Genomic DNA, 22,296 nt, shown 5'->3' with positions numbered 1-22,296 from the left:
TATGTGGATCTCTTTCTATTTATCCTGTTTGGAGTTCATTAAGCTTCCTGGATTTATAGGTTATTGTTTTTCAAAACATTTTAGGAAGTTTGCAGGTATTTTTTTTCTTAAGGTATGTGTTCTGTCCTTTTCTCTTATTCATCTACTTCTAACATTTCTATTACACATCTTCCTGTGTTTAGTGATGTCCCACATTTCTCTCTGAGGCTCCGTTCATTTTTCTTCATTCTTTTTCCCCACTGTTCTTAGATTTTATAGGTTTTATTTTTCTTAAAAATTGCTAATTCTGGGGCGCCTGGGTGGCTCAGTCGTTAAGCGTCTGCCTTCGGCTCAGGTCGTGATCCCAGGGTCCTGGGATCGAGCCCTGCATCGGGCTCCCTGCTCCACGGGAAGCCTGCTTCTCCCTCTCCCACTCCCCCTGCTTGTGTTCCTGCTCTCGCTCTATCTCTCTCTGTCAAATAAATAAATAAAATCTTTAAAATAAATAAATAAATAAATAAAATTGCTAATTCTTTCTTCTGCTAGTTCAAATCTACTGTGGAGTGAATTTTTCATTCAGTTATTGTACTTCTAAGCTTCAGAATTTTCCTTTGCTTCTTTTACAACTTCTCTATCTGTACTGATATTCTCAATTTGATGAAATATCTTATTATACTTTCATTTAATTCTTTAAATACAGTTTTCCGTAGTTATTTGAATGTGTATATACTGGTTACTTTAAGTAGCCATTTGAATCCCTCATCTGTTAAATGTGACATGTGATCATTTTCGCAAGCAGTTTTGATTGCCTGATATTTATTATCTATGGGTCAGAACTTCCCTCTTTCTTTGCATGTCATATTGTTTGGTGGAAAATTGGAAAGTTTAGGTAATATATTGTAGCAAGTCTGGGTGCTGGTCCTCCACCATCACCCTCAGGACTTGTTATCATTATTTGCTTGCTTATTTCTTTGGTAACTGACTGGACTATTCTATCAAAGTCTATTCCTACTCTCTGTCCCCACCCCCACCCCTCAGTTTAAAGCTTATGAAGTTCCTGAGAGGGTGCAGCCTTGAGCATTCACACGGTCACCAGGGATAACTGTCATCTTAGCAGTGCAATGTTGGCCTGTCTCTTTCCCTGATCACACCCTGCTGATAAGCTACACTAATTTCTGGTTGATTGCTATATTGTTTTATATATTGTCCTGGAGCATAAATTGTTTCAAGGACTATAGTTTAGCTGCTACAGCCTTTGGTCTCCTCTTAATTACTTTTTACCACAGCTGCATTGTTTTTGAGAGCATCCTTAGGTTTGAACTTTCTCCAACTCTTATGCAAAGAAAATCTTCTTTGGAAAAAGCTTCAGTTCTCTGATCTATAGCCCATTTCTCTTCTTGGGCAAAATCTCTGAACTACAACTAGAAGAAGGGATGGTGGCAAGTTTCTTTCTGAGTGGCACTCCTGCTTAGTAGCCAGGCATTTGGCAAAGCTGGGGATTGGATGTAGCCTCTAGGACTTGCATATCCTCACATGGAAACTCCATCCTGTGAAAGAGCTATAAAGAGGGTGATTTGGGCCCCTGTATTCTCACTACATCATGCTTAAGGTAGAGCTTCCATCCTGTGAGTGGAGTTTAAGTGGAAGAAGTGAGCCCTCACCTCTCAGTTGAACTTATTAGGGACCTGTCCTCTGCAACAGTTATCTAGAGCATAGGATGGGAAATACTGACACCCTCTCCCTCCTGGGAAAATACCTTAATTCTCCACTGGGAGGTGGATTAAGAAGGAGCCTTGTGTTCTTGGCTATATCTACACAGAGAGGAATTTCCATCATATTGAGCCGGGAGTGGGGTAAAGTAAGTGACTCGTGATCCAAATGATATAGATTCTCTGTTTCTACTGAGTCTTAATAACTTTTCTTGAATAAATATTTCTTCATTTGCTGTATATCCTTAGAACTATTTACTGAGAATTCAAATTGTTTATAAAATATCTTTCAGCAGTTTTTCTGGAGACCAGGTCTACCAAGCTCCTGACATTGTCATTCCAGAAGTGGAACCTGAAATAAACCTGAAGTTGAGGGTTAAACTGTTGGGGTGAATTGTGGCCCTCGTCACTGAAAAAGGGATTACTGAGGAAAAAAAATAAATTAGCAAGTGTGTGATAATCAAGAGTAATTGAGATAAACAATGCCTTTCTGACATTTATAAACAGATACATAAATATGGATCTCAAGGTAAATATTAGTGTACATGTTACAGATTTTGGATTTGAACACGTATACTTTACTTAATGCCATGATCCTGTATGAGAACCTGTAGGTGAATGGATATAAATAGCAAAGGATTTTTCTCAATTCTTTTATTTTTGTTTTGTTCTGGAGACATTTCACAAAATAATACACTTTAAGAGTAGTTAGTCTGACCTCTGGAGCATGTAAATATTTAGAGAATAGGAAGAAAAGGGGAAAGCAGAGATGTAGACTGAAAAGGTATGACTAGTGAGCTAGAAGAAAACCCAGGAAAGTATGTTTTCTCAAATCTTAATTTTCCTATATCTCTAATATTTGATCTGTGACTGTGTCCTTTTTCTTGAAAATAGTCCTTTGTAATTTTCTTAAAATGAATTTGTTGGTGATTAGTTCTCCCAGTTTTTGTTAGTCTGAAAATATCTTTTGGCCTTCAATCTTGGATAATAATTTTGTTAGACTTACAGTCCTAGGCTGGCATTTTTATTTTTGTTACTTTTTTTCTTTTTCCCACATAACATTGAAGATATATTTTGTGTGTTGAATTATGCCCCCCCAAATTCATATATAAAGTCCTAACCCCTAGTACCTCAGAATGTGATCTTATTTGAAGATAAGGTCTTATTTGGAGATAAAGATAATCAAGTTAAAATGAGGTCATTAGGGTGGACCATCAAATATGATTGGTATTCTTTTTTTTTTTAAGATTTTATTTATTTATTTGACAGAGAAAGACATAGCGAGAGAGGGAACACAAGCAGGGGGAGTGGGAGAGGGGGAAGCAGGCTCCCATCTGAGCAAGGAGCCTGATGCGGGGCTCAATCCCAGGACCCGGGGATCATGACCTGAGCTGAAGGCAGATGCTTAACTGACTGAGCCACCCAGGCGCCCCTATGATTGGTGTTCTTTTAAAAGGGAGAAATTTGGGCACAAAGATACATATAGAGGGGAGATGAAATACATGGAGAAGATAGCCCTCTACGAACCAGGGAGAGAGACCTAGAACAGATTCTTCCCTCAGAGCCTCAGGAGGAAGCAACTCTGCCAACACCTTGATTTCAGACTCCTAGCCTCCAGAACTGTATAGCAATAAGCTTCTGTTTTTCAAGCTACCCACATGTGTGGTGCCTCAGCAGCCCTGACAAACTAATAAATATTTTATTGTTCTCTGTCAGTTTTGTATTTAGAGGTGAACATCAGGTTAGATATTATAAATTCTTACTTATTTGGGAAGAGACTTGCTGATATCACCTTCATTGGTCAATAAAATAAAATGATGTGTTACTTCTAAATGTAAGTGAAAAGATAGTGCTAAGTTTGCCATATCCTTTTCTCTTGTTGCCATAGTTTTGAAGGCAAGTGTTGAGATGGAGTCTTTGTCATTTGGTCCCCCGTTACAGCATCCTACTGAAGCTTGCTGGAAATGAGCATGAACAAGAAACAGACCTTTGCTGGGCTAAGGCACTCTAATTTGAGGGATTGTTTTTTGGGATTATAAACTAGATCTTTCTTTCTGATAGAAGATCTTTACCCAAGTACCTCATTTGATCATTTTTCCAGAAACCCAAGTCTGATGCTTCTTTGGGAATCAGAAATAATGCTTTTCAATGCAAGCAATTCTAAGAATTCCATGTAATCATAAAAATATGCATTAGCTATAACAAATCAATAATAATACAAATACACAGTTGCCTAACAATATTTAAAATGATCAGATTATAATAAAAACTGTATTTTATACTAGGATTTCTTAAATTGTTTATCTTGAAGTTTATTCTTATATAGTGCTCAGTAAATTGATTTATAACATTAGAAACATGTTCCCTCTAAAGGAAATTCGGAGACAATCTACCGAATATTAAGAGGAATATGAAACAATTTTATGTAAAAACTAAGTAGCAATAAGCATACCTCAAATATTCTTACTAAATAGTATTAGCAGGTGGGGCACCTTGTGGCTCAGTTGGTTAAGCGTCTGCCTTCGGCTTCGGTCATGATCTCCGGGTCCTGGGATGAAGCCCTGCATAGGGCTCCCTGCTCAGTTGGGGAGTCTGCTTCTCTCTCTAGCGCTACTCCTTCCCCCCCCATGCTCTCTTTCTCTCTCTCTCATAAATTAATAAATAAATCCTTTTTTTAAAAAAAAAACATTAGCAGATAGTATAAATAAATATGCTAAAGCTACTCTGTAGAGAAGGTGGTTACTTTTCCATGACATTTTCAGGAATCCGGTTCTCTGTCTGGAATGGTTTCTGTGTACATTCCCTTACATTACAAAAGTAAATACATATACTGTTAGGTGACTTTCACTATGATATTTAGGTGATAAATTAATCGTCAAAGTTGGATGTTTTTGAAAACAGAGAAAAATAATCCTGAAATTTGGCAAGAAATTTATACTTAATTGGTACCATGAGATTACATTATTAGTTGAATACATCTGCAAAATTATACTGCCACAACTAAAAAAGTTATATTGAATATAAGTTAGGGGGAATTTGCATAGAAATATATTAGAAAACTATTTGTACCAACTCATTTTTGTTATGCTTGTGTTGATGTGTAACATGGATACACATGTTAATCATTATTTGAAAGAAAATGCATGTTAAAAAGGAAAAAAATTAAAAGTATTAAGGCATTCCATGAACTAGTAATTGATGTGTCAAAACGTAGCAGAAGACCAGGGCAAGCTGACAAGAAAGAGGGAAAAATTCTGAGAAGTTAGTTATTGTTGTTATGGAACGTATGTTAAAATAAAAAGTAATAGGCCGCAATGGAAAATTTTTAGTTCAGTATTATCAAGAAATGGCTTTTCAACTCTCATGTTCTTCCATAAATTATATTGCATCATTTTAGACATATTAATGTCTACTGAAAAATTAGGCAATAAGACATTTCCAGAGAACATTTCCAGAGAATTTGTTTTCTTCTCTGTCTCTTATAAAAGCAACTTACCGAAAATGTAGTTGTAAGGAGTCTCTTCTCATTACTTAAGTATTCACTGATTCCACTCATAGAGAATAATTCTATCAGATAGTATTTTTTTCACCACATGCAACATGCATTTTTTTGTTTCTATTTTTCCTTTATAAATTAAAAGAAAATGATTATGATACATAAAAATTTTTTAGAGAATAATATTTCACTCACCAACTTTGTGCCATCCATAGTTTTGAAATGCTGTAATTTTGTGTTTGCATACTATACAAAAACCAGAATATTTTATGTATATGCTGTTCGACTGGTCCCTTTAAACAAAATAACAAGTCAAAGGTTTCACTTCTCTTAGACAACATAGTCAACAAAAGTGGGATAAAGGGACATATTTTACTTGATCCTGTCAAAATTCATAGAGGCCAGGCCCAGGAGAAAATACCATAATAATTTATGAAATGGCTGGCTAGGTAGTCATACCAGTTAATGATCATGATTAATTAATTAATAAATAATATTATTATATCATTATGAATCACCAAAAAGACCAAAAAATACAAGTATAAAAGATTATACCATTAAGGCTAGTTTTGCTTGGAAACAAAGAAGAAAATACAGAAAGAGTGAAAACAATGCAAAAAGAAACTCAATTCAGAATTTATGTCCTCCTCGCCCTCAATGGGGTGGATGAGTAATTTATTGATTTATATAATAAGCAAGTCCAGGGCTACATGAGTTTGTCTCTGACTGGATCCAGCCATTTAAGCAACAGTTTTAGGTGTGGCTCTATGTTCTTCTCATTCTCCTTCCACTAAGGAAAATGTCTTAAGGATACGTACATAAATAATAAAGTTACAAGACGGGAGTGATAAAAACTCATTTCAGAATAATGCTGACATGCAGAGCTCCCCAAGGATGAAGGGGCATGTGATTAAGAAGAGATTATGCTGAAGGCTTGTGTTGGTAATAATAACTGTTTCTTCAGTTAGGCGGTGGGTAACATCATGTACACAATTGTTATATGTATAATCTTTTCATAACTTTTTAAGAAAGGAAGATGGAGAGCAACAGTATGCAATCATAGCTATGGTAATGATGGGCAAGGGAGTGATAAACAAGGCATAAAAGTACAAATGGTGGAAATTCCAGGTAGTTAACATACTGTGCAATAGTAGTTTCAGGTGTACAATATAGGGATTCAGCACTTCCATACAACACCCTGTGCTCATCACAAGTGCGCTCCTTAATCCCGATAATCACCTATTTTACTCATCACCCCATCCACCTCTCCTTTGGTAACCATCAGTTTGTTCTCTATAGTAAGAGTCTGTTTCTTGGTTTGCCTCCTTTTCTCTCTCTCTTTTTTTTTCTCTCCTTTGCTCATTTATTTTGTAAAAATAAACTTTTATTGAGGAATTACTGTGGACAAGGCACTGGTCTAGACACAGGATGGTAGGAAGGCCCAGGTAGGGATCTAAAGGTGAATGTAACCTCAGAGTTCCTAGAGCTACCTTATTTGCTGGAGACAGAATGGTTACTCATCCAATTCTGAAACAGAAATCAGTTCCTGAGGTTGGGGGGGTTGGTTGCAGGAGGCAGGGTATGCTAATCTCTGACAGGATCCAGTGTAGATTGCAATTGCCAAAGGCTCAGGAGTCCTTGTTCCAAGATAAGCCCCCCAGCACAGCCCCTGTAACCTTTCCCTCATTCTGCTTCTTCTCCTCTCCCTAAGTACACTAAGAGTATACTTTCCAAATGAGAGGTTTTTTTTTCTTTTTAAAGATTTTTTATCTATTTATTTGACAGAGAGACACAGCAAGAGAGAGAACACAAGCAGGGGGAGTGGGAGAGGGAGAAACAGGCCTCCTGCAGAATAGGGAGCCCAATGTAGGGCTTGATCCCAGGATGCTGGGATCATGACCTGAGCCGAAGGCAGACTCTTAATGACTGAGCCACCCAGGCGCCCCCCAAATGAGAGTTTTTAACAACATGCATAATGTAAAATAAAATAAAGTACAATGCTTATTTATATTTATATTTCATGAAAGCAGCTTCTTTTGTTTTGTTTCAGCTTCTTTGGTTTTGTTTTTAGGGGGCCCATGATAATTCTAAAACAGGAATTTCAGAACTCTGAATTTAGTTGACTGTATTTGACTGTATTGACTCTTGTTTTTGTTTTTCTTATGGGAATTTCTCATCTTTTAATAATACTCTTCAAGACCTTGAAAATATTGACAACATGTAAAAGCAGAGTTATATAGGAAGAAAGATCCATCATGATATGCTTGAGGAAAACACACCAGAGATAATTAGACATACCCATTTTGATCTTTGCCTTGTTTTCTTTAAATTAGGACTAAATAGTACCAAGAGGCCCCATGGAAATATATTGTTTGAGTTGTGGAGATTTTTATTGAAGAAAATTTTCCAATTCATGTGTTTGACTGATTTAATGTAGAAAATGCGAAGATGGTAGATAAATTACTGGAGCCTCTCTATTTGTCAGCAAATATGCCTTTGGCTACTGAGTATGACTGTAAGAAATGTGAATGTTCCAAAAAGGCAATGGAGCCATCTCTGAAGAGAAAAAGAAAAATTAGCTTGGTTGTTGCTTTGTTTGTTTGCTTTTAAAGAATATATACAAAATGTTAAACAAACTAGAGAAAATATTTGGATATACATATTGAATACTTCAATGCTTTTGTGGAAACTGATTTTGCTTACATGTTTTCTATCTTTTTCCTGCCAATGCTCTTTACTTATTTTATCCCTGACTGCTCTTTGTTTGATTTTGAAGTTGCTAACATAAACTTCTTCAGATATTCTTAAGTAAGCCTTTAGTGTTGAGACTCTTGTTAGCAAGTTAGTGTTTAAGATGACCAGTAAAAGGGCACCTAGGTGGCTCAGTCAGTTAAGTGGCTGCCTTTGGCTCAGGTCATGATCTCAGGGTCCAGAGATGGAGTCTTGAGTCTTCAGGCTCCCTGCTCAGTGGGAGTCTGCTTCTCTCCCTCTACCCCACCCCTGCTTGTACTCTCTCTCTCACTCTCTCTCTCAAATAAATAAAATCTTAAAATTAAAAAAAATTAAGATGACTAGTAAAATATAGAACTGTCCAGATAGCCCTATTCCCCACGATCTATTTGCTAAGGAATCAGAGCTTCTTATCCAGAGTCATTAGGCATATTGCTTTCCTGAAACTTTGGAAGCATTGCTGGTTGAGAAAAAATGGAACTGAGTGTTTGCTCCCCTCTGAACAACTGGATGCTGAGTTGTGAAGATAGAAACATGAAAAACAGAATAAGACAACACAAAACATGTTATAATGTAATAAATTCAATTTCATGTAGCCTAATGCATTAGCTTTAAACATATTCACAATAATGCAATATGTGTCTAATTACAGGCATTTACTCTTTGCTATTTGCAGAAAAGCAATGTACAGAAGCACAATATATTCAAAATTATTTTCTGATTTAAAATATTTATTGTCAATATATTGCTAATTGCTTGCAGTTTTGCCTTCTGAAATTTTACTAATACGTTGAATAAAGTGTAGTCTGCAGTATTAATTTATGTATCTATTTTTAATTGAATGTTTGCCCATGCGTTTATTTATGGCCTGGATGCATTTTTTTTTATTCCAGGTGTGCATATATTTTCTTACTTGCTTATTTAAATTTAATGAATAAAGATTTCAATTAAGATTTCAACATATCCAGGTACCCTGCTTATATTCTACTTGTTTATGTGACACACAATATAGCATGTTTATGTTAATAAAGTACCTTCCATATAATGACATTAAATGTTATGCCAAAAAGAGTCTTATAAATGTATGATCATATGCAGCGTGTGTGTATATATTTTATATTACATATATCATATGCATATAGTGATCTAATGCACTTCAGGGTCATTAAAGTCACTGATATATTTTGTGGATCAGTTCACCCAATAAGTAAGTATATTTGAAGATAGCAATGTGATGTACAAGTTAAGGTTGTATATGTATAGTATCTAGAATATCTTTCAGGCAGTTCAGATTTAATGTTATGTCTGAGTGCCTAGAAGATGGAGACACAGAGGCCTCCACACTTAGAAGTCACATTTATAAACACACCAGCCCCAAGCACAGTTTTTTGAACATCACCCAGTTGGGTTACTATGGTTTAAAGATTAAAAGCACAATACAGGAAGGTTAGATCATGATTAGCAGAAGACGTACTCAACTGATACAGTCTGATGAAATAATGTTTGCCAGATCAAAGGCAATGACTGTCACCAAGAACAATAGGTCTTCCATGGTTTCTCCAATATTGTCATTAAATTTCATAAGAAAAGTGCTTTGCTTAAAGAAAATATATAACAGATGTTAAAGTACAATTCATGCTGTTTTGATCTTGACAGCCTGCAAAGGTTAACATCAGTTTTATCTGACTTAGCATTGTCGTAGTTTTAAAATTTTCTATATGGACCTGAAAACACGTAGTTTCTTATATCATAAGAAAAATATACATCTTGTTTTCAGAGAAATTATCCCACATGTTATCAGGGTTTGGAATTAATATTTTCCTCTTGTTAAGTGCCCCTCAGAAGCTCTGATGGTGGGGAGGTGTACAATACTAAAGCCGTGGGCTGGGACTGGGAGCAGGGCAGGGGTGGGGTTGAGGGCCGAGGAAAGGGACAGGAAGTTTATGTCTGGTATTCCTTCACCTATCTAACGTCTTACCCTAAGTAGCCCTAGAAATCGGACCCAATTTTAAATTTGGAGGAAATTTTGGACTACAAAGTGATCTCATGTTTTGAATTCCTGACGGACATATATCTAAAAAATAATGGTAGTATATTGTCTCAGTCTGATTGGGCTGCTATAATAAAATACCATAGACTGGGTGGTTTAAACAACAGAACTTGATTTCTCACAGCTCTGCATGCTGGGAATTCCAACAGCAAGGCGCTAGCATACCCAGCGTCTGACGAGAGGCCACCTCCCGGTCTGTACATAGCCGGCTTCTCACTAGGTCCTCACTTGGCAGATTGCAGAGAGGAAAAAGGCAGACTTTATGAGGTCACTAATCCCATTCGTGAGGGCTCCACCCTCAGGACCTAATCACCTCCCCAAAGACCGCCTTTCCTAATACAACCACGTGGTGGTCTTGTATTTCAACATAAGAATTTTTGGCAAGCACAAACATTCAGTCCGTAGCATATGTAAAGTAAATGAAAAGAGGTACACACACAAGTGTGATGTGCCTAGGTCCCTGACTGGGCTGGACTGTATCTGATAAGGGTTTTTGTTGGAGAGAGCAGAGGAGAAATGCTCCAAATCGTAACCGGAGGGGAAGATGTAGCATATGCCAAATGTGTTATGACAAATGAAATAAACTGATGTAATGGAAATAGCAATTCCTCACCCTCTGGCCAGTTTGATCTTTTTGTTGAAGACTTTCAAACTCACAAATTAATCATGTTTTCCAAATATGGGAGCTGCCTTTGTGATTTGTAGATGCATTAATATGCAAAATTGTCCAATAAATCAGAAACAGATTTTCAATTCCATGGTGTAAGTATATTTAATACTATATTTTAAATAAATCAAGAAAGTTATTGATGAGAAGATACATTGGGGAGCACTAAAAACATACATATATATATATTTTTTTTTACAAGATCGACTGTAAAATGCATTCGCATTCAGTGATAGTAAAGGGTGAACAAATTTCAATATTAGCATGTATGAAATGTAGTGTAGCTAAAGGTTCACAACTGAGTAATGCTTTACAAGTGTGATGTAGCAAGTGTGGGGACTATTGTCTGCTTACAGAAAGTAAATGGGAGTCATTCTGACCACAAGTATTCTGACCAGAAGTATTTATTGAGCATCTAGCATGTGCTAGATATAAAGCCAAGTTTTCAGGCAATAACGAAGAACAAAGCAGATGCCATCTCTCCTTGTGTATATGCAAAAGCTTTTTTTGTTTTGTTTTGTTTCTGTTATTGTTGTTTTTAATTAGCTAAACCTACAAACCTTGTTAGGACTATGTCAAGCATTTAGAAGTCAGATGTATGCCCAACCATCCTAGCTCAGCAAACTCTACCAAATTAGACAGCCTACTGGAAAGGATAAAAATTTAGAAGTATTAATTCAGGTGTACAACATACTGCAGAGGTAAAATAACTAAATAATATATGCATTTCTTCTCTTTGTCTAAAAAAAAAAAATTACATGTTAATGGTTTCCTGCATACCAGTTTCATTTTTAAACCTTTCCTCTGACCATAGGAGCTGATGCTGTGGAAGCTCAGTGTAAAAGATTTGAAGTGAGAGCGAGTGAAGATGGCAGGGTGCTGTTCTCTGCAGATGAAGATGAGATTACCATTGGGGCTGAAAAGCTGAAAGTTACAGGTACTGTAGTTTGAGGTCTTGGAACATTGTTTACTTCTTGAAAGAATATGCAACTGAACAGGAGCTACATTATAAGATGTATGATCCCCATGCCGAACGTTGAGTTCACATAATAACATGATCTCACACCATTAGATTTTCCAGGAGTCTTCAAATAGAAGGCAGCTGGTTGTGTTGGCAGAAGACAATGTAAACACTGGACTTAGTGATGTAAAAGTAAAGCTGTGTGTCCTAGGCCGGAGTGGGATAGGTGGAGGAAAGTGGGTCAGCATAGCGGAAGAAAAAGTGGGGTGCAGACCGTGAGAAAAGCTAACTCAAGGTGATAGACAAATACAATTCAGAGGTATCATTTAGAAGTAGAAGTTAGGCAAAAGAAGAACCAAATGTAAATATCAACTATAGAATGAAGTAGGGGAAAAGTGATAAGTAAACAAAATTATTTCCTTTGGCTTGTAATTATTCTCAAAAGTATATATATCAAGATGTAGTGCTATCTCGGAGCACCTGGGTGGCTCAGGTGGTTAAGTATCTGCCTTTGGCTCAGGTCATGATCCCGGGGTCCTGGAATTGGCCCCCCACATTGTGCTCCCTGCTCAGCAGGGAGTCTGCTTCTCCCTTTCCCTCTGCTCCTCCCCCATGCTTGGGCTCATACTCTCTCTCAAATAAATAAAATCTTTAAAAAATTAAAAAATAAAAATAAATTTAAAAAGGGAGAGTGCCATCCAGATACTATTTAGAAGTTGTTAAAGTCATTAGTCTAGTATTAGAGCTAAAAAGTCAATCACCAACTGAAATTAAGAAACAAAAGCAGAAATCAAAGGTAAAAGCGAGGCTGAGAGCAGGGAAAGATTTTATGAAGATTATTTTAAGCACAAGCTCTTTGAATTACTTGATTTACAATCATAATACATATAATTTTGATAACATACTTTAAAAATACCCAAAGAGGCCTACATTAAAAAAAGTGAGATAAGCTTGACCTAGGGTTTCCCAAATTTGAGTTTGGGAAAGGTCATGGGCTCTCTATCCTATCTAAGTCCCCCTGAGCCCTGTGGGCCATGTGAGAACAGCTCGCATAGAAATTGGCCTCTATTCTCAGGTTGTTGGGGTTGAATCCCTACCTCTACCATTCAATATTTAAATAAACCCTATGTCTCCTGTGAAGTTTTCCTTCATCTAACTGATTAAAACGATGATGATAACTTTAGTGTTCAAATTATACCAGTGTGTGTGTTTATAGTATTTTCAGCACATATTGAAGACACTGTAACAGATAGCTCTTTATATTTATTAATAAAAATAATATTAATATTGTTAATGTTCCAGACATGAGGGCTTATTTGTATTTCAAGAAAGGTGTACTATTAAATGGTACTGAAATTCAGCAGAGATTTTTTTTTTTTTTGAGAGAGAGAGAGAGACAGAGATCGGGGGTGAGAGGCTTGGCGGGGTAGGGGCAAAGAGAGAATTTTAAGCAAGCTTCACACCCAGTGCAGAGCCCTACGCAGGTCTCTATCTCATGACCCTGAGATCATGACCTGAGTGGAAATCAAGTGACCAAGCCATTCAGATGCCCCTCAACAAAGATAGTTAAATGGGGATCCTCACCGGGCCTCTTTGGCCCAGGTCACAACCCATTACCACCATCCCTACTGACTCCCATAGCTTCTTTTCTCTTATGGGATATTCTGTGGAGTAGCTGGAGCCTGCACCTTTGGGCTGGTGTTTGGAGTGTTCCCCATTACTGCCCAGCTGCCTCATCTCTTTTTCTTTCTTCGGCCTTCTTGGAAAGGTCAGGAGAGGAAGGCCCACAGGGGGCAAAAATTGACCTTTCTAAGCCCTGAGTCTGGGGGGCAGGTGACAAAACAAAACACGTGGTGGCTTTGGTTGGCACAGAACACAGACAAATAGGAAAGGACATTGACTTTAGGGCCCTTGGTGCTAACATTTGAGTTGCTGGTTGGTGGGAAAGCAGGAAACCCAGGTAGAAATACACTCAGGGCGATTAAGCGGATGTGATTTCAATATTTAACAATCTGTGAACCTTGGTAGTGCCTACTGGTTATCAGCTTCAATCCTAAGATAGCTTTTAAGATATTACACACTTAAGTAAAAATTTTTTCATCCATATTCGGATATTCCCATTGAGTACTTTGCCTTCATAAGTGACAGGAAGTTATAGAGCTCTTGACAGTTTTTATGAACTCATGGAATTTTAACTTTCTCTGATCTTATGTTGACTTGTCTCATAACAGTTGCAGTGAAGTGCTGTCTTCACAAAATTAGACTCATTAACTAGTTTTTAAATTTTTCTTTGAGGTGCATGGATACTCACCTCTATTTTCCTCTTTTTCTTGGTAGCCTGGCTGTCATCCTTGGATTGTTAATGGGAATTATTAAGTTATAAAGTTAGCAGAGAAAGTGTTACCCAAGAAATCTGAGTTTTTCTGCCTTTAGGCAGTCATCTCTGCTAACTTAATCTCTCCCCCCTCCCCATGTATGCGTGAATGTGTGCATATGACGTATGCATGGTGTGTATATATATATATATATATGCATGTATGTATATCTGGATGTACAGATGGATAAATACATATGTTTCATTCTGATTTTCTTTTTCCATTTCTTTCTGTCTTGAACATATATACATAGCTTTGAGTTTATTCTTTGTACTACTTTTGACTGATTTTTGTCATTCAGTTATCTCAGAAAGTTAATCAGTTTTATAGTAGAGGTCTGTACCATATGCTTCCAGAAGATGCTAAATAATAATATAATTTTGAGGTCATAGACTGCAGAATCCAGGCAGAAATTTTTGTAACGGTTTGAAGCGTAACACTTGAGATGAGGGAATGAGAGTGTCTGTAACAAGAAACCCCAATTTCTAACCTGATGTGGATATACAAGAGGCTTCAGGTTATTAACAAAGAAATGCTAAGTTGGTAGTATTTTATTTTGATTAAAATTCCCCCCAGGATCCAGTTGCATTTTTGTTTCTCACAGAAGAGCCCATATACCCACAGACACACATAGACACAAACATCCATACATACACACACCCTCTCAAATTCTTGCTAGGTCCTTTCTCCTTTAACAGAATATCGAATGTTTACTTTGCAGTAGCTTTATTCCTTCCTGCAGTACTTCTAAAATAAGGAACAATAAAGATATCAAAGGCAAATATAACTTAGAATTTCACATACTTAGAGGAAAAACTTATGCATCGCATCACATATCATTTAAAGGCCCAGGGATTGATTAGAAACTCTTGATTAGAAACTCACGTATACTTTAAAGCAGTGCTTGAATTATTTGACAAATAACACTACAAAGAGACACTGACTCCGGGGTGCTTCATATAAATTAGGTAGCTGTGCTGACAAGACTTCAAAGTTACATGTGACAAGAGATCTGTGTGAGGTTGATTCTGGAATTTTAAATTTGTGGCACAAAATTTTCTATTTAAGCAATATCCATTGGAATTACAAATGATTCTTTCTGGCTTATACTTTACAAGCAATGGCATTTTGTACAGGGACTTCTCTTTCAGGGTGACAGAAATGGATGAATTTATTTAGACAATGTGTCTATACACCTGAGGGAAAATCACTTATCACTAAAATTATTCATAGATCTAGCATAGCTCAGGATATTTACATTTACTGTACTTAGAAAGTAGCAGGGATTTACCTGATACGTTCGCATACTCCTAAGATGCAGGAGGATAGAAGTAAAATCACAAATGGTTACCTGAACACCAACATGCCTCATTTCCCCATCACCATGGTAAGCAGTCATGTGCTAAAAATTTGTAAATTTTTACTCTTGATATTACTTGAGTTGCTCAGTAATCGTTTGCTTAAATCTTAATTTGAAGTTACTTATTTGACCTTGACCTACCCTCTCTACATGGCTAAATGTGTTAGAGTGTTACACTTTAGCTCACGTATGCGTACTTGAAAACTTTATTTTCATTAAAATTGGTCAAAGATATTCCTTACTGCAGTTATCTTTTGAGACCCAATATTGGTCTAAGATATCACTTACTGCAATTATCTTTTGATACCAGGTAAACAAATAAAAGATACAAACCTTTACACTTAGAAGACTCTTAAATTTAGTGCTTTCAGGCAGAATCTATCAACTGCAATTTGCGCTTTCATTTGTATTCCAAGTAAGTATATTAACTTAGAAAACAAAGTGCAAGTCTAAGTCATTTGACTTTATAAAGTGAAAAACTTTAGCCATATAAGATACCTTCATGTTACGTTTTATGCTATTAGTTGGACTTAGACCTCTCTGTTTTGCTTATGAGAGAAAAGAAGGAAAATAGCTAGATATGTAAGGAGAAAAGGATATCTCCTTTTTTCAGGCAGTAGAAATTAAAGCTGGCAATCTGAAAAAAATGGTGAATCCCAACCCTGCATCCACCCTGTGCCCTAATGTTTGCTTCAAAGCCAAGACTGTATCATTCCTTCGTCCCTGTTCTAATTGAATGATTGGAAAGATAGACAAGCTCCAATGCTTGTTTGACAACAGAAGAAAGGATTTTCTGAAGAGCTGCCTTTTAAATTAAACACCATGCTTCTCAGTTGAAATCAATATTTCCTGGTTTGTTTTTATTCGTTAGTCTTCTACATCCTTGTTCTTGTCTGTTAAATTGGCACGCTGTGTGGAGGTCAGCTTTGGAATCAAGCTTTCTATTAGGTAGGACCATTGTTCCTTCAAGCTGTCCAAATCCCAAGAATGTGGTAACACGCAGCCAACAGAACAGAGCTGCTTGGTTTGAATAGCACCTGAAAAAATGTGATTAGACCTGGTGCTGAGAAAAGTGATGTGCAATCACTTAATTTTCTCAGGAGTGGCGTTTCAAGGCTGTGGACTTGGATAAATCACTCAACTCCGTTTTCTAGTTGCTTTTTGGAGTTACTGAGGATACAGATTTTAGAGACGCTAAAGATTAGTACCACTCTGTCTCCCTCACAAATCTCCAGGTAACAAAGGATTGCAGGTTTTGAAGTGTATAAATAATGAACCATGCCATTCTCAAACAATAAGGTATCTGCCCTGAGCACCTTACTGACAGTCCTCTCCATGACTTATATTGTATTTTTCTGAGCTCTCATTTAAATGTTTCCGACTTTAATTGAAGCAAAACTTATTGAAAATATAATTGTGTAATAGAAATCTAAAGGAAGTTGTAAAAAGACAACTCCTTTATAAAGTTTGGAGTGGGGGCCCGTATCAACATCTCTGTGTATTGATTTTAAAATTTTCCACTTATGTTTAAATTTCTTCCTATAACTATGGGCCTTAAATCCACAAAATATCTCAAAGATGTAATTTATCCTGCCACTGTTTAAATGAATAGTCTGGGTTCTTATATATTGTGATGACATTCTAAAAATACATTACTTATAGAAAATGGTGTACTAGAATTGCTTGCAGTTTCACTGTTTCCTTGCTGGCTGTCAATCAGGAGCTGATATTCACTCCTAAACGTGACCTATATTCCTTCTCATGCTTTCCAAGTGTCCTGCCTCCAAGAACACTGGGTGAGCTCCTCTCATGATTCAAATCCCTCTAACTTCCCCCCCTGTTGCATCACTCTAATTTCTTTTTCTTCCTATAGCTGGAGAAGGATTATCTGCTTTTAATAGCTCATATGATTACATTGCCTATTACATTACCCAGATACCTGGATAATCCAGGATAATCTCCCTATTTTAAAGTCATTGATTAGTGACCCTAATTACATCTGTAAAATCCCTTTTGTCATGTAACATATTCACAGTCTGCGGGGGTTTAGGATGAGAATATCATTGGTAGGGAGAGTCATTATTCTGCCTGCCATACTAGGCAAATGATTGAATCTCTTTAAGCCTTTTTTTTTCTTTCTATGCTGAATTTTCTTTTCAATGTTATGCAGCTGCGTAAGTATAAATATTTGTTCAATATACAACAATTATGACATCCAGAGGGGTTGCCCTAAAGAAAATAAGACTGCAGATATTTTATTGCTTTATTGCACAGATTCAAACAAATTTCAAGCCGCTAGATCTACAGCTAGGAGTACTACCAAGGAGCACATTTTACAGTCACAAGAGATTGACCACATAGAACCCAGGAGAATTTCTACCAGCTGACTAGAGAGGTTTACAACAATAAACGGATTACGTGAATGCAACCTGAAGTACTCTGTACTCATCCAAAATGCAAAAATACATTTGGCAAATATGATAAAAATACTATACAAAATACACATAAAAATATTATTTGTAAACAAGCAGGTAGTTGTGCTTTAAAGGAAACTAGACAGTTTAAAAACAAAGGCTGCAAACCATGACTGGTCTTGATGTCTGAATGAAGAAGGATTGGGTTATGAGAGCCTCCACACACAGATATGAATTATAAATGTTGAAACCACTTTTGAATCATGAAGCCTTTTCTTTTTCTTCTTCTTCAAAGGAGCGTTATAAGAATCACCCACCACACAGGATTTTGGTGAAGGTAAAAGATATATGTGAAAATCACTTAGGACGAATCCTAGTACAAATTTGGTATTTAATAAATGCCACCATATAATAATTTTTAAACATCATTACTGTTCTCCTAATTTGCTTAATATTTTCTAAATAAATAATTACAAAAAAATAAAAGACATCGGACAATGGATGAAGAAAAACAAAGCAAGGGAGGTGAAAATTCATGAAGTAAAAATCATATATTCAGTATTAGAAATGGGAAATTGTATATTTCACTGGAAATTTGGAGATATTTGAAGACTTTGTGAGCAAGTGTAAAAAGAAGAATAGAAGAAGATGGATAAGTAATGCTAGTTGTATTCTCAAAAATGTTCATTTCTCTCATTTAACCATGCAGACGTAGGCAAGCTCTGTGAGGCATCCAGTGGGTTCCTTAGAAATTACACATGTGCATGCCTCTAGTTCACAATGCTGCCCTTGTCCGTAAATTTGAGGCTGTTGCATACCATCATCTCTGCGTTCCAGTGTGGAGGAAGTGAGAAAAAGAGGAAACAGAAGGAAGAGACTTTTCTTAGAATATTGCAACCTGGAAATAGCACTCATCGCTTACCTTTTATTGGCCAAAATTTAGTCACATGCTTATGTGTAACTGCAAGGGTAGCAGAGAAATGTTAGCTCTAACTGGGCAATGTTCTTTGTTAAAATTTTGGGTGGGGACTTCTATTGATAAAAGAAGGATAGATTGACTGAGAAAATGAACCATTTCTGCCCTAGGAAGTGATGTAATAATATAGAATTATAATATGTAACATCAAAGGGAAAGAAAGAAAAAATACATAGTTTTAATATATTATCCATTAGACAGTATCAGCCTTCAAAATGGCTCTTAAATTTGCAATGTTTCAATACAGCAATCTCCCTTATCCTATTTTACCTATCGCAGAAGACTCCCATGCATTTAATTCTGACATATCTACTTTCTGAAAGTCATTCCTATCATGTCATTCAGTAAATCAACACCATGTTTTTACTCTCTGTTGTCTTTATTAAACTGAAACCTCACTTTCATTATCAGGATTCTTAAAAACTTTAATATGACGTTTTTCTTATTTCTTTCCAACATATACACTCTACCTGGATCAGTCAACTCACTCAATTTTCCATCTGTCTGCAACAGAGAACGCTTGAAGTCAAGGACTGAGTTCCAAAGAGTTATAGTGGGAAATTTTTCCTTTTAGACAACTCTGAATGTCTAGAGCTGTGTGAAAAGAGTGAAGTTAAAATCAATAGAGGAATTCCAACTTGAAGTACCAAGGAAATCCCAGATATCAAGTCCACAACATTAATGGGTGAGGTGAATCTGGAGATTGAGACAATATTGCGGAGCTGGATGGAGACAAAATCTGGGTGAAACCAAGTTAAAAACAAACAATTGCATTGCATCAATTAGGGGTAGAAACCAGTCTTAACTATTTGCATCCTCATTTATTGGTTAAAGGCTTAAAGTTGTAGATGTAGAGAGGTAACCCAAGAGGCTGATGGCAGATGAACAGATATCTCTTTTCCACCATCCTCTGTCCCTCTGTCCTTCCCTCCCTCCTTCCTTCCTAATTTCCTAACTTCCTCTTTTTCTTTCCTAACTTCCTTCCTTCCTTTCTTCCGGAAAGGTAGGCAGCCAAGGGCAAAAACAGGCCAGTACAGCAGGAGCCAGCATGTGGAGGGTGAAAAAATAGGTCAGTGGCATTTGAGGTAATGCAAGAATGGTGTGTGTGTGTAGCTTGGGAAGGAAGCATTGCAGGTGCAAGGGTGCACGTGAGGAGGGCATCAGGGAGGTATAGCGGTCCATCAGGCTTGCAAGTTGGGATACATTTGGGGGATTGAGCAAATAATTAAATACATTGATATCCTCTTATCTAGAGGAGATAGGTTTCTCACTCACTGAGAAGGGTGGTAGAGATATGAAAAGGAGAAAAGCTAGAATTAATTCTGTGTTGTTGAACTGGAAGTACTGATGTGAACTCATGCTTTTCAGTTCCTAAGATTAGATAGAAAAATAAATATAGATGCAAACATGCATCAATATGTGCTTGCTACATATATAGAAATGCATTTCCTGCACTATCTATAGGGATGGCTGTGGATTAGTGATTCTAGTAGCACTGAACACAACTAGTTCTCAGATTTTATTTCAGAATACCATTCTCCAATAAAAAGAATTAAGGACTTTTTTGGGGGAAAAGTGCATGATACTCAAACTGAAGCAAGAAAAAAATAAAATGACAAAGTGCCTTTCTTATGCCAGGAAGTAAAGAAATACTCATTGAGGATGGAAACATCAGAAAGACAGGAACCAGTTTGAAGAGGTTCCTAAAATCACGTTGAGCATGAATACATATAATGAAGATAAGAAATTTGACTTCTTGAATAAAATAGAAATCTATGAATCCATATTGATATAAATAAATAAATAAGAAAAAGTTAAATATCTTCCTTACAGTGGGATGTAAATTAAAAATATAAAGCAATCATGGGATTAGAAAGGTCCCACTTGACAATAGTTGGAGTAATCATTATTTCAAGGGAAAATATCACTGGATGGTAAAATGAGTGAGAGAAAGTGAGATAAGGCTTGAATTTTAGGGAGCCTCAATACATATTTAAAACAAAAATATTAATTTTAAAAGTGAAAAAGCAACTTTCCAATGGTAAGCTCTGGCTGTCACCATGTTACCCAAAGGCATCACCAGTCATGGTGCAAATAGATGCTATGCCATACCTGCTAGGCTGCAGCAAGAATTGAGGATCACGTCTGTATTACTTCAAACAAAATTGCATAACCTGAGAACAATCATAAGGAGATGTATTACAAAATTGCATAACCTGAGAACAGTCATAAGGAGATGTATTACAAACTCAAATTGAGAGGCATTCTACAAAATATTAAGGCCATAAAATATTGAGGAACTCTTGCAGGAACTGAGATTATTTGCCAACTGGGTATACCACGTGATTCTAGATCAGATCCCTTGTCAACAGGGTACGTTACTGGGACAAATGGTGTTCTAGCATCTAATTTTGTGTAACACAGTACCCCAAAACTAACTCAGTGGCTTCGAAACAATGATAGCACTTATTTTACTCAAGCCCTGCAATTCTGGCAGGGCTCAGTGGAGACAGCTGGTGTCTTCTCTTGGCTACAGCTGAGGTGACTCAAACTCTAGAGGCTGTATCATCTAAAGGTTTGCTCACCCACATGCCTGGAAGTTGATAATAGCTGTCATCAGAGACCTTAGAAAGGGCTGCCTGCCAGAACATCTATATGGGGTTCCTCCATGTGCCTCTGTTTCCTCACTTTGTAGTACCGGGGATTGAAGGGTAAGCTCTCAGAATGAGAGTTTTCAGAGAAAATTCAGAAATTGTCTAAAACAGCCTCCATTGTTTTATGAAAGGAGTGTTAAAGAATTTGCAGGCATATTTTGAAGCCAACCACATGTAGCAGAATTTAAATGGGGCCACTGGGCAAAGGATATACAAAAAAAAAAAAAAAAAAAAAAATTAATTATACTCATGACTTTTCTTTAGTTTTAGAATTGTTTTAACCAAAAAATAATAAAATAAAATAAAATAAAATAAATTTGAACAATATAATCAACCACAGATAACATTTTTCAAAACATAGGAAAAATATTCTCTCCAAGTACCTTGGTCAGCTCAGGCTGGTATAACAAAATTTCATAGACTGGATGGCTTAAACAATAGAAATGTATTTTCTCACTGTTCTGGAGGCTAGAAGTCCAAGATCAAGACAGCAGCATGGATGGGTCCTGGTGAGATCATTTTTCCTAGCTTGCAGACAGCTGCCTCCTCACTGTGTCCTCACATGTCTCTTTCTCTCTTTTTAAGGGCACTAATCGCATCTTGAGGGCCCCACCCTCAGAAATCTACTAAACCTAATTATCTCTGAAAGACTGTATCTCCAACTACCATCACATTGGGTGTTAGGACTTCCACATATGAATCTTGAAGGGATAAAATTCAGTCCATAAGACCATGGTTAATTAGTTTCTTAAAGTTTGAAAAAATCAAGTATACAATATTAAATTTCAATTTTGTGAAGATATTGATAGAGGGAAATATAATTACATACCATTGTTTTGTAGCTTTTTGATAATATGGCTTTGATACAATGATAGACCTCAGAGAATCTAACATAACAGTGTCTATGTGGTCCTTTAGTCGTGTT

General features: G+C 36.6%; 1 protein-coding gene across 1 annotated transcript in view; it reads left to right on the top strand.

Moving 5' to 3' along the window:
- Nucleotides 1–22,296, top strand: part of SGCZ (sarcoglycan zeta) — a 1,100,701-nt gene that overhangs the window by 1,029,514 nt on the left and 48,891 nt on the right. The window contains exon 5 of the mRNA XM_027600618.2: nucleotides 11,446–11,568. Coding sequence (XP_027456419.1) covers nucleotides 11,446–11,568 — 123 coding nt within the window. The remainder of the gene's footprint in view (nucleotides 1–11,445; nucleotides 11,569–22,296) is intronic.

Source organism: Zalophus californianus, chromosome 2 (genome assembly GCF_009762305.2).
Source record: "Zalophus californianus isolate mZalCal1 chromosome 2, mZalCal1.pri.v2, whole genome shotgun sequence".
NCBI lineage: Eukaryota > Metazoa > Chordata > Mammalia > Carnivora > Otariidae > Zalophus > Zalophus californianus.
The sequence above is the reverse complement of the archived record's forward strand: the minus strand, read 5'-3'. Positions and strand labels throughout refer to the sequence as shown.